Here is a 13,649-nt window from a genome sequence, read left to right as displayed (position 1 = left end):
TGGGTGTGTGATGTCAATTTTATGTGTTAACTTGACTAGGTTCCAATTGTTCAAACACAAGTCTAGATATACTATAAATGTAGTCATATATGAGTAATATTTACAATTAGTTGTCTTTAAATAAGGTAGATTACTCTCCACAATGTGAGTGGGTCTCATCCAATCAGTTAAAGGCCTCAAGAGCAAAAACTGAGGTTTTCCAAAGGAGATATATTCTGCCTCAAGGCTGTGACACAGATCCTGCCAGAGTTTCCAGCCTGCTTGGCCCAGATTTCGGGCTCAAGACTGCTGGCGTTTCCAGCCTTCCACGTGACCTATGGATGTTGAACTTGCTGGACCCCACAACTACATGAGCCAATTCCTTAAAATTTCTCTCTCTCTACATGTATATATACACAAATACACATCTCCTACTGGTTCTGTTTCTCTGGAAAACCCTAATACAGGAGGGAAATATGGCAATTTCATACAGGCATCAGACAACAGGCAACACAGACTGATAAGGTAAACCCCATGAATGACCTCCTGCTCTGCCTGGGGACAATTTCCTGATAGTAGCACAGCAAACTGGAGTCTAAGCAGAGCACTGTGATTATCCTCAGCTGAGAAGGCAGAGGTCTGACACTGGGAATTTGAAGCCCTTGGAATAAGCTGCTCAGAGAGGAGCATCAGAAGTCCATGTAGCGTTTCTCAAGACTCCCTTATCAAGCACTGTGCTACACATGTGTAGAGTGAGACTACATGAAGTTTACCAGAGAGTGGCGATCATGAGATTAAGAACAGAAAAGATAGAGGAAAAGCAGTGCTGGGGAAAACTGGATGCAGAGAATGCAGGGGCCTCATTAATACTTTGTTAAGACCTATCTATTCAACTGAGATAGTAGAAAGGCCACATTTTAGGGGTAAGGACCATATATACCTTAGAGCATATAATCTCAACAGGGGCGATACTGCCTCCAAGGGGGCAAAAACTGGTTCTTGTAGGGGGAAGGGGTGCAAAAAAATCATACATATTACAATGGTTTGTGACCCTGCAAAGCGCCCAAGTACATAAGCTAATATACAGTATGTATGTGGTATTAAATTTAATTGGGAGGGGTGGGTGATTAGGGAAAAAAGCGTCTAAAAAGACTCCTTAATCATAAAAATCCATTGCCGCTGAGTTGATTCCAACTCATAGTGACCCTATAGGACAGAGGAGAACTGCCCCATAGGGTTTCCAAGGAGCTGCTGGTGGATTCGAAATGCCAAACTTTTGGTTAGCAGCTGAGCTCCTAACCACTATGCCAAAAAGACTCCTTGGGGAGCACAATAATGAAAAAAGGTTAAGAAACACTGCCCTTAAGCAAGGCCTACACTTAGAATCCTAACAAGGCTTAAAATCAATCTCTGACAAGATCCACCAGGGAGACAAGAGACATTGGAGGCTATGGTAGACAAAATTCTAAGATGGTCCCCAATGACTTGTATAATCCTCTCCTCCCTGAGTGTGGGTGGCACCTGTGAGTTTAGGTTACATTATTTAAGACTTTGTTGCAGCAGACTGAAGTGATTTTCCTGCTGGCTTTGAAGAAGCCGCCGTATTACGAGAGGGGCACGTCACTAGGACTAGAAGGCAGCCTCTAAGAGACGAAATGGATACTCGACTGATAGCCACGGAGAAAACAAGGACTTCAATCCTACAACTGAAAGGAAGTTAATTCTACTAACAACTTGAACAAGCTTGGAAGAGGACCCAGAGTCTCAGATGAGATTTCACTCCTGGCTAGCACCTTGATTTCAGCCTTCTGAGACCCTGAGCAGAGAATCCAGCTGTGCTCAGACTTCTGACCTAAAAAACTATGAGATAATGTATGGTGTTTTAAGCTATTAAGTTTGTGGTCATTTTTATGCAGCAACTGAAAATTAATTAGGAGGCTGAGTCCCACCGAGTTAGAGAGGCTTTCAAATCAATACCTTAGGCTTTCCACATATTGACCCTAACAAAGGATAAAACCAAGCCTACAGAAGTTCAAGATGATCAGCCAATAATCAAACTACCATTATTCACGCTGTTAAAAAATACTGGATTAAAAACGTTACACAGGAAGATGTGACCCAAAGTCAAGAAAAGGGTTTCATTGCTGCAATCAGATGGATCTTGGCTGAAAGCAGAGAATACCAGAAAGATGTTTACCTGTGTTTTATAGACTATGCAAAGGCATACACCTCTGTGGATCATAACAAATTACAGGTAATGCTGCAAAGAATAGGAATCCCAGAATACTTAATTGTGCTCATATGGAACCTGAACTTAGAATAAGATGCAGTTTTTCGAACACAACAAGGAGATATTGAGTGGTTTAAAACCAGGAAAGGTATGAGTCAGAGCTGTATCCTTTCACCACATCTACTCAATTTGTGTGCTGAGCAAATAATCTGAAAAGCTGAATCATCTGAAGAACACAGAGCTGGGACTGGAGAAAGACTCATTAACAACTTGCGATATGCAGATGACATAACCTTACTTGCTGAAAGTGGAGAGCACTTGAAGCACTTACCGGTGAAAATCAAAGACTGCAGCCTTCCGTATGGATTATGCCTCAACATAAAGAAAACAAAAATCCTCATAACTGAACCAGTAAGCAACATCATGATAACTGCAGATAAGACTGAAGTTATCAAGGATTTCATTTTACTTGGGTTCACAATCAAGGCCCATGAAAGCAGCAGTCAAGAAATCGAAGGACACATTGCACTGGGAAATCTGCTGCAAAACACCTTTTTAAAGTGTTCAAAAGTAAAGGTATCATTCTGAAGACTAAGGTGTGCCTGACTCAAGCCATGGTATTTTCAATCGCCTCATATGCATGCGAAAGCTGAACAACGAATAAAGAAGACCAAAGAAGAATTTACGCCTTTGAATTATGGTGTTGGTGATGAATATTGAATACGCCATGGACTACCAGGAGAATGAACAAACCTGTCTCGGAAGAAGTATAGCCAGAGTGCTCCTCAGAAGCAAGGATTGCGAGACTTTGTCTCACATAGTTTGGATGTATTATCATGAGGGACCAGTCCCGGAGAAGGACGTTATGCTTGGTAGAGGGGCAACGAAAAAGAGAAAGACCCTTGACGAGATGGACTGACTCAGTGGCTACAACAATGGGCTCAAACAGCAACGACTGTGAGGATGGCACAAGGCTGGGCGGTGTTTATTCTGCTGTACTCATAGATCACTATGAGTTGGAACCGACTTGAAAGCACCTAACAGTCAAGAAAAAAAAGCAGAGTACTTCCAGCCAACATGGTGCCACAGACAGAATCACCATGCCATCCCTCCACAGTAAAGAGCCGAAAAACTAAGCAAAAGAGAGACAAATGCCAGTCCTGGAAAACAAAGTGTCAAATGAAGAGAGAAAGAACTCAGCCAAACACCATATGGAGTAAGAAATTGACAGAGTCAAGAGAGCGAGGAGAGATGTATGCAGAGGACCCCTAACAGCTAGCACACCATGGATCTGCCCTCTTGGACTCCTATTGGAGACTGGTGGACAGGGAGCATGGGAAAGCAGCTTCACAGGCTCCCAGCAGGAGACAGAGCACCTGGTGACCAGCGATACATGCTTTCCCACCTGCATCTTCTCCCCATTGCTCTACCTCCATGCTTCCTGGCTGGCAGCAGTGGCTTGATAGGTGGCAAAGTGCAGCATCTGTGCCCTTGGATTCACCCCAATCACATTACAGATCGGTGGACAGGGAGTACAGGAAAGCAGCTTCACAAATTTCCCAGCAGGAGACAGAGCACCCGGTAACTAGCGATATAGGCTTTCCTAATCCCCATCCTTCTTCCCCCTCCCCTCATCTTCGGGCTCCTCTGCTTCCTGCTCGCCACAGTCTCTTGGCCCAGAGACAACTGCTTCAGCCCTGGGCTGCCTGGATTCACCGCAGCCACGCTGCATGCCACTTGTTTGTTGCTGGTGTTGCTTTTCTCCAGTCCTATTGGTTTCTTCCATGCCTCCTGTTACCTCCCCCTCCTTTCTCTTGAACCCCTGGATCCATGTGCCATCTTTGCTTCCTCTTGAAAGGCTGTGAAGCAACACTCGAACATAGAACCACTTCCCCAGACCACACATTGGCGGGATCCCTGAGGCCTTTTTTGCTCTATTTGTTTTCTTTTCATGGCTTGGGAGCCTCTTCTAGCTGGGCTGCACTGAAGGGCTTAGGAGCCACTCCTCAATCTGCACAGCTGTGCGGGTGAGATCCCTGGGGGCATTACTCTTTTCTTTTTTTCCCTCCTTCCTTCTCTCTCTCTCCCTCCCTCCCTTTCTCTCTTTCTTCATTTCTCAGTTCTCGTCTCTCTACACTTACCTTCCTCTCCTGTCTCCTAAAAACCTGGCGTGGTGTCACATCTACACCCCCTCTAACCAGGCTATACTGTGCAGCCTGGGAGCCAAGTCTCCGGCTTTTGCAGCCGTACCAGTGGGACCCTGGGGGCTTTCCTTTGCTTCCAAATTTTTGTCTAGTTATTTTTTTTCTATTCCCCTTTTTTTCTTCCTCTTTGTTTTTCTCCATTTCTTGGTTTCTCATCTCTCCACTCCAAAGGCAAGCTCCCTAAGCACTTTTTTGTTGTTTCTTTGTTTTTGGTTCCTGTTTCTCTCTCCTGTCTCTCCTCTTCCCCATACCCGTATTAGCTCCAACATCACAGCCTCCCCCTCCTTCCTGCCTACCTGCACCATGCGCTGAACATCACACCCCCGAGCAGCATGGCATGGCCTACCAGAACCTGCCCAGCACTAATTCCTGGCCTGCCATTTGGCCCTAGTACATGCCCCAAACAACCCACCCCGGCCCCTCCCCTTCAGCTGGACATGCCCTGCTGCACCACAGCTGACTGACTGGCCCTGCTCACTGGAGAAGGATGTGAAAAGTATTGTGACCACATACAAGTAAACAACGAACAACACACAGCCCACCTGCTCAGACATAAACAAAAAAACCCAAAAAAGCAGGATGAAACAAACACCTATAATCGATAACCAAATAACTACTGAATGTCCTGAAGACAGCAGACAATATCAAAACACATTAAAAAAAAACAGGATAGGATGGTTCCAGTAGGCATGCAAAATAAAATACCAGATGACTTTCCAGTAGCAGAAAAGGCACTAGAACTACCTGGCAGAGAATTTAAATCTCTAATATTCAGAGCTATCCAAGAGGTGAAGCAAAAAGCAGGCAGAAATGAAGAAAACAGACAAATTCATGGAAAATACAGACAAAAAAAGGAGAATTCAGGAAAATACAGGTACAAAATGCCAAAATAAATTCAAAACTAGAAATCATACAAAAACAACAATTAGAAATCCAAAAGATAAACAAGATTTCAGAAATGGACAGTGTCATAGATGGGCAGAGGAGCAAGTGTGAAACAATGGAAGACAGGATCAGCCAAACTGAAGACAAGCACTTGTATACAACTCTGAGGAAAAATCAGAAAAAGAATGAAGAAAAATGAAGAAACGCTGATAATTATGCGAGATACAATCAAAGGCAAAATCTAGCGAGTGATCGGAGTTCCAGAACGGGGGAAGAAATGGGAAACACACAGTGGACCATTAAAGAATTGATGACAGAAAACTTCCCTAACATCACAAAAGATGAAAAGCTGACCATCCAAGAAGCTCAACGAACCCCACGTAGGATAGACCTCAAAAGAAAATTACTAAGACATATCATAATCACACTCACTAAAACCAAAGACAACAAAAAATCCTGAGAGTGGCTCAAGAAAAACAAAAAGTCACATGCAGAGGAAAAACAATACCACTAAGCTCTGACTATCCAGCAGAAACCATGCAGGCAAGAAGGCAATGGGATGACATGTATAAAACCTTGAAAGAAAAAAAAAATCGCCACCCAGAATAATATATCCTGCAAAACTCTCATTCAAATATGGTGATATTAGGACATTTCCAGATAAACAGAAATTAAGGGAATATGTAAAAACAAACCAAACTTAAAAGAATTATTAAGGGGGTCCTTCAGTTTGAGAACAAACATCAGACCACAGCCTGAATCTAGGAGGCAAGACTGTACCAGCCAGATACCAACCTAGGAAATGAAGTCTCAAGGACTATCGAAAACCAAAAGATTTATAACAGGGAACTAGAAAGGTTAAACTGCAAATGATAACAACGTCAGAGTGAATAAATGGTATAGGTATAGAGCTTTCTAATGGAGAGGATGGCAAGGTGATATCAAGTAATAATAGGCTATTTTAAACCTAGAAAGATAAGGATAAATTTCAAGGTAACCACAGAAAAAGTTAACAAACTTACTCATCAAAATAAGGGAAAAAAACATAAAGTCTCAATAAAAACAGAAAAATTAAAAAATTCACAAACAAAAGGAATTCAGCACAGGAGAGTAAGAGGAACAAAGAAAATGCTAGCACCACAAAATGACAACAATAAAGTCACACCTATCAGTAATTACACTGAATGTAAATGGCCTAAATGCACCAATAAAGAGGCAAAGTGTGAAACAACAGATAAAAAAGAAAATCCATCAATATGCTGTCTACAACAGAAACACCTCAGAAACAATGATATAAATTTATTAAAAATAAAAAAATTGAAATAAATATATCAAGCAAATAACTACCACAAAAGAGCAGGAGTGCCAATACTAATCGCAGATAATACAGATTTTAAAGCAAAATCCACCCTAAAATACAAAGGACACTATATAATTATCAAAGGGATGATTCATCATGAAGACTTAACCATAAGAAACATCTATGCACTCAACGACAGGGCTCCAAAACAATAAAAGAAACTAACAGCACTGAAAAGAGAAACTGACAGTTCCACAATAACAGGAGGAGACTTCAACACACCACTCTCAGGAAAGGAACAGAACATCTGGAGAGAAACTCAACAAAGATACAGAGGAGCTAAACGGCACAAGCAGCCAACTTGACCTCAAAGACATATACAGAACACTCCACCCAACAGCTGCAAAGTACACATTCTTTTCCAAAGCACATAGCATGTTCTCCAGAATAGACCACATCTTAGGCCACACAGCAACCCTCAACAAAATTGAAAACACTGAGGTAATACAAAGTATCTTCTCTGACCACAATGCCATCAAAGTAGAAATAAACAACAGGAAGAGCAAAGAAAAAAAAAAAAATCCATAACATGGAAACTGAGTAACACTCTGCTTAAAAACCACTGGGAAATAGAAAAAAATCATAGATGGAATAAAAAAATTCCTAGAATCAAACGAGAATGAAAACACATCATACCAAAACCTTTGGGACACAGTAAAGGCAGTCCTCAGAGGTCAATTTATAGCAATAGATGCACACATCAAAAAAGAAGTGATAAAATCAAAACATTAGCTACACAACATGAAACAAACAGAAACAGAACAATAGAAGAAACCCAAAGCCACCAGAAAAAAGGAAATAATAAAGATCAGAGCAGAAATAAATGAGATAGAGAATAGAAAAGCAACACAATCAACAAAACCAAAAGTTGGTTCTTTGAAAGGATCAACAAAATTGACAAATCACTGGCCAAACTGACAAAAGGAAACCAGAAAATAATGCAAATAACTCAAGTAAGAAACGAAATCGGGGACATTACAAAAGACGCGACTGAAATAAAAAGGACCGTAACAGAGTATTATGAAATACCATCCTGCATCAAATTAGAAAACCTAGAGGAAATGGACAAATTTCTAGAAACACACTACCTACAAAATGATGCTGAAAATTTGAACAGACCCATAACAAGAGAAGAGGTTGAAAAATAATTTTAAAAAAGTCCCAAGAAAAAAAGCCCTGACCCAGGTGGCTTCACTGAAGAATTCTACCAAACATTCAGAGAAGAGTTTACACCAGTACTACTCAAACTATTTCAGAATTTAGAAACAGAAGCGATACTTCCAAATTCACTCTATGAAGCCAGCATAACCCTGATACCAAAACCAGGCAAAGACACCACAAAAAAAAAAAAAAAATTACAGACCAATATCTTTCATGAATATAGATGCAAAAATTCTCAACAAAACTCTAGCCAATAGAATTCTGCATATCAAAAAAATAATACACCATGACCAAGCACGATTCATACCAGGTATGCAAGGATGATTCGAATTAGAAAATCAGTCAGTGTAATCCACCACATAAATAAAAGGAAAGAAAAGAATCACAAGATCATCTCAATCAACACAGAAAAGGCATCTGACAAAGTCCAACATCCATTCCTGATAAAAACTCTCAATAAAATAGGTACAGAAGAGAAATTTCTCTACATAATGAAGGGCATCTATGTAAAACCAACAGCCAACATTATTCTTAATGGAGAGAGGATGAAAATATTCCCCTTGAGAACAGGAACAAGACGAGGATGCCCTTTGTCACCAGTCCTATTCAACAGTGTGCTGAAGTTCTAGCTAGAGCAATAAGGCAAGAAACAGAAATAAAGGGCATCCAAATCAGTAATGAAGAAGTTAAACTGTCCTTATTTGCAGGTCACATGATACTATACATAGAAAACCCAAAGACTCCACGAGAAAACTACTGGAACTAAATAGAAAGATTCAGCAGACTAGCAGGATACAAGATAAACATACAAAAATTAGTTGGATTTCTATACACCAACAAAAAGAACAATGAAAAGGAAATCAGGAAAACAATACCATTTATAACAATCCCTAAAAAAATACAATACTTAGGAATAAATCTAACCAAGGATGTAAAGGACTTACACAAAACACTACTGCAAGAAACCAAAAGAGATCTACGTAAATGGAAAAACATACTATGCTCATGGATAGGTAAAATCAACATTGTGAAAATGATAAACCTACTCAGAGTGATTTATAAATGCGATGCACTCCCAATCCAAATATCAACAACATTCTTTAAAGAGATGGAAAAACTAATCATTGACTTTATATATGGAACGGGAAGTAGCCTCGGATAATCAAAGCACTATTGAAGATGAAGAATAAAGTAGGAGGACTGACACTATCTGACCTCAGAACCAACTATACAGCTAAGGTGTCAAAACAGCCTGGTACTGGTACAATGACAGACACATTGACCAATGGAATAGAATCAAGAACCCAGACGTAAATCCATCCACCTATGGTCACCTTATCTTTGACAAGGGCCCAAAGTCTATCAAATGGGGGAAAGACAGCCTTTTAAACAAATGGTGCTGGCCAAACTGGATGTCCATTCTGTAGAAAAATGGAACAGAACCCATACCTCACACCATACACAAAAACCAACTCAAAATGGATCAAAGACCTAAATATAAAGCCAAAAACCATGAAGTTCATAGATGAAAGAACAGGATCAACACTACAGGCCGTAATACGAGGCATTAACAAGATACAAACCACAGCCAACAACACACAAACTCCAGATGATAAGCTGATAACCGGGATCTTCTAAATATTAAACACTTTTACTCATCAAAAGATTTCAGCAAAAGATAAAAAGTGAACCTACAGACTGGGGACAAAAAAAAAGGCGATTACAAATCATACAAAGGTCTTATCTCTAAAATCTACAAGAAAATCCAACACCCCTATAACAAAAAGACAATCCAGTTAAAAAATCAGCAAAGCAAATGAACAGACACTTCACTAAAGAAGACATTCAAGCTCCCAACAGACACAGGAAATGCTTGTGATCACTAGCCATTAGAAAAATTCAAATTAAAATCGCAGTGAGATCCCATCTCCCCCTGGCAATACTGGCACAAATCAAAAAAACAGGAAATAACAAATGCTGGCGAGGCTGTGGGGAGATCTTATGCATTACTGGTGGGAATGAGAAATGATACAACCATTCTGGAAAACAATATGGTGCTTCCTTAGAAAGCTAGAAATAGAAAAACCATATGATCCAGCAATCCCACTCCCAGGACTATATCCTGTAGAATTAAGAGTCATCACACGAATAGACACATGGACATTCAGATTCACTGTAACACTGTTCACAACAGCAAAAAGATGGAAACAACCTAGATGTCTTAGGCATCTAGTGCTGCCATAACAGAAATACCACAAGTGGATGGCTTTAACAAAGAGAAATTTATTTTCTCAGTCTAGAAGGTTCCAAGTGCAAATTCAGGGTGTCGGCTTCACAGGAAGGCTTTCTCTCTCTGTTGGCTCTGGAAGAAGGTCCTTGTCTTCAATATTCCCCTTGTCAAGGAGCTTCTCAGGTGCAGGGACCCCATGTCCAAAGGACGTGCTCTGCTCTCGGTGCTGCTTTCTTAGTGGTATGAGGTCCCCATCTCTCTGCTTGCTTCCCTTTACTTTTATCTCTTGAGAGATAAAAGGTGGTACAGACCACACCCCAGGGAAGCTCCCTTTACCTTGGATCAGGTAGGTGACCTGAGTAAGGGTGGTGTTACAATCCCACCCTAATCCTCTCAACATAAAATTACAATCGCCAAATGAGGACACTCACACAATAATGGGAATCATGGCCTAAGCAAGTTGACACATATTTTTTGGGGGACACAATTCAATCCATGACACTAGATGCCTATCAACAGATGAATGGATAATCACACTGTGGTACATACACACAATGGAATATTATGCAACGATAAAGAACAATGATGAATCTGTGAAGCATCTTATAACGTGGGTGAATCTGGAGGACATTATGCTGAGTGAAATAAGCCAATCACAAAAGGTCACATATTCTATGAGACAATTACTGTAAAAACTCATGAGAAGGTTTACACACAAAAAGAAACAATCTTTGATGGTTACGAAGGAGGGGAGGCATGGGAATGAAAACACACTAAATAGACAATACCCGTTGGTGAAGAGTAAGAGTACACAATACTGAGGAAGACAGCACAACTTGTATATGGCAAGGTTATGGAAGCTCCATAGACACATCCAGACTTCCTGAGGGACTGAATTGCTAGGTTGAGGGCTGTGGGAACCATGGGCTCGGGGAACATCTATCTCAATTGGCATAACATAGTTTATAAAGAAAATGTTCTACATTCTACTTTGGTGAGTAGTGTCTGGAGTCTTAAAAGCCTGTGAGCAGCCATTTAGAAAACTCCACTAGTCTAAACCCTTCAGGAGCAAGGAAGAATGGAGAAAACTAGAGATACAAGGGAAAGATTATTTCAAAGGACCAATGGACCACATCTACCACGGCCTCTACCAGACTGGATCCAGTACAACTAGACGGTACCTGGCTACCACCACTGACTGCTCTGACAAGGATCACAATAGAGGGTCCTGGACAGAGCTGAAGAAAAATGTATTAGAAAATTCTAACTCAAAAAAGAAAGACCAGACTTCCTGGCCTGACAGAAACTGGAGAAACCCCAAGAATACGGCCCCCGGACACCCTTTCAGCTCAGTAATGAGGTCACTCCTGAGGTTGACCCTTCAGCTGAAGACTGGACAGGCCAATAAAACAAAACGAGACTAAAGCAGCACACCTACCCAGGGGCAGGGACTACACGGCAGGAGAGAACAAGAAAGCTGGTAATAGTGAACCCAAGGTTGAGAAAGGAGAGTGATTACATATCATGGGGTTGTTAACCAATGCCACAAAACAATGTGTGTACTGACTGTTTAATGAGACTTGTCTGTCTGTAAACCTTCATCTAATGTACGCTAAAAATTATGTAAAGAAAAAGTCAACTAACCTAAAAAAAAGAAAAAAAAAAAGCAGTCAGTAGAAACTGACTCCCAGGTGGCCCAGATATTGGATTTAGAAAACACAGACTTTAAAGAAGGACATATCATAAATATTTTCAAAGAAGTAAAGAGAATTATAGTCTTAATGACTCAACATTACCATATAGAGAATCTCAGCAGAGAAACAAACTATTAAAGGAGAACCAAATGGAAATTCTAGAACTGAAAAGCACATAGCTGAAAAGAACGAGCCACGGAATGGTATATTGGTTTCCTGTGGCTTCTGTAGCAATTACCACAAACTTGGGGGCTTAAACAAGAAAAAAGTATCCTCTCTGGATCTCAGAAGTCCAAAATCAATTTCAGTGGGCCAAAATTATGATGTCGACAGGACCATACTCCCTATGGGACTCTAGATGAAAATCCATTCCTTGCATCTTCCAGTTTCTGGTGGCAATGCCATTCCTCGGCTTGTGGTTGTATCACTCCAATCTTTGCCTTTGTCATCACATCGTTTTCTTCTGTGTGTCCACCTCATCTCTCTCCACCCATCTACTTGTGGTGCCATTTAGGGCACACTCACAAAACCCAGGATAATCTTCTCATGTCAGGATCTTTAACTTAATAAAATATGCAAAGACACTTTTCCCAAATATAACATTTACAGATTCCAGGAATTAGGATGTGGACATATCTTTCGGGATCACCACTGAGCCCATTAAACAGCAGATTGTAAATAGCAAATTTATCTTTTAAAAAGAGTAAAGGAAAGAGAGAAAACACTCCCAAACATTCGTCAATAAACTTTTTCTTTCCACTCCAAGAGAATGGCAGGTACTCTCTTACCTGTCGACTTTCCGTTGCCCAGGTCTCCTTTTCTACAGAGGACTGGGCATTAAGAGGCCTTATTTTTTTAGGAGTGACCGATTTAGCTGGTTTCTCCGAAAGCTCTGAAGATGCCATAGCTGGAATAGCTTCACGTTGCTGTGTACTTTTCTCAGCTGGCTTATCTCTTGTTACATCACTTTTTTCAGTGCTTTCAGATTCATCAATAATGCGCTTGATTTTTCTTCTTAGCTATGTCAAGAAAACAGCATTACTGGTTTAGGATATGCAAATGCTTACAATTTTTAATGCAATAGTAAATAACGATAAGGTCCACAGTTCTCAACTTCAATATCAAACATGATGGGAACATACCCTTTATACTATGAAGATGGCAACATCACTAATGGATAGGAAGGAAAACCTGGATTAAGAAGCTCCAAGTAAGTATTTTCAACAGTTCACTCTGCCTTTATAAATTACAACCGAACCATGTTAAAAGAATACTATGAAAACTGAAAAGGTACATAAGAGATTTGATGCCTCTTCAATAAGAAACACTTTCAGATATAAAATACCTCCCTTTTTATAATCAAAGTGTTTTCTTCTGAAACACAACTAATATTCCTTCTCTATGAAAAATATTGCTACAGATTTATTTGTACCTAAATATGGTATATCCTACAAATTAAGGTAGAATAGCGAACATTTCTACATACCTTTTTTGCACGGTTTTTTACAGATTCACTTTCACTTGCTTCATCTTCAGAAGTGTTCAAACTGTACCAAAGAACAAGCCATCAATATCTTGCACACATTACATATTTATTCACAAGTGTTTTCTACAAGTGCTTGTCCAAGATGAAAACAGGCTCAATTTAATAAGGATATTCCATACTTGTGGTGGGCAGGCCTACACCTTCCCAGATTCACTGGTTGTCTCTCCCATCTTCCTACACCCGGGCTCCATCACTTTATCCTAGTCAGGCAAGTGACAGTGTTTCATTCCTGCAGCACCTTGCGGTCTTACATATCTGAGAACAGCACTTTCCTCAAAGCAGATCATAGGTTTATCATTTATACTAAAAGCTAATCCACAGTCAAAGCCTGTCATCGTTGCTGTTGTTTTTGGTTGCCAC

The 13,649-nt window shown here is 40.4% G+C and overlaps 1 protein-coding gene across 6 annotated transcripts in view; it reads right to left on the bottom strand.

Moving 5' to 3' along the window:
- Window positions 1-13,649, bottom strand: part of CENPU (centromere protein U) — a 71,743-nt gene that overhangs the window by 38,426 nt on the left and 19,668 nt on the right. For all 6 annotated transcript variants that reach the window (XM_003415859.4, XM_023555015.2, XM_023555014.2 and 3 more), the window contains 2 exons: window positions 13,230-13,290; window positions 12,532-12,762 (listed from right to left, as the gene is read on the bottom strand). In XM_003415859.4, coding sequence (XP_003415907.1) covers window positions 12,532-12,762; window positions 13,230-13,290 — 292 coding nt within the window. The remainder of the gene's footprint in view (window positions 1-12,531; window positions 12,763-13,229; window positions 13,291-13,649) is intronic.

The sequence above is a fragment of the Loxodonta africana genome, chromosome 21, assembly GCF_030014295.1.
Source record: "Loxodonta africana isolate mLoxAfr1 chromosome 21, mLoxAfr1.hap2, whole genome shotgun sequence".
NCBI lineage: Eukaryota > Metazoa > Chordata > Mammalia > Proboscidea > Elephantidae > Loxodonta > Loxodonta africana.
Note: the sequence above shows the minus strand (reverse complement) of the source record. Positions and strands in the feature narration are given on the sequence as shown.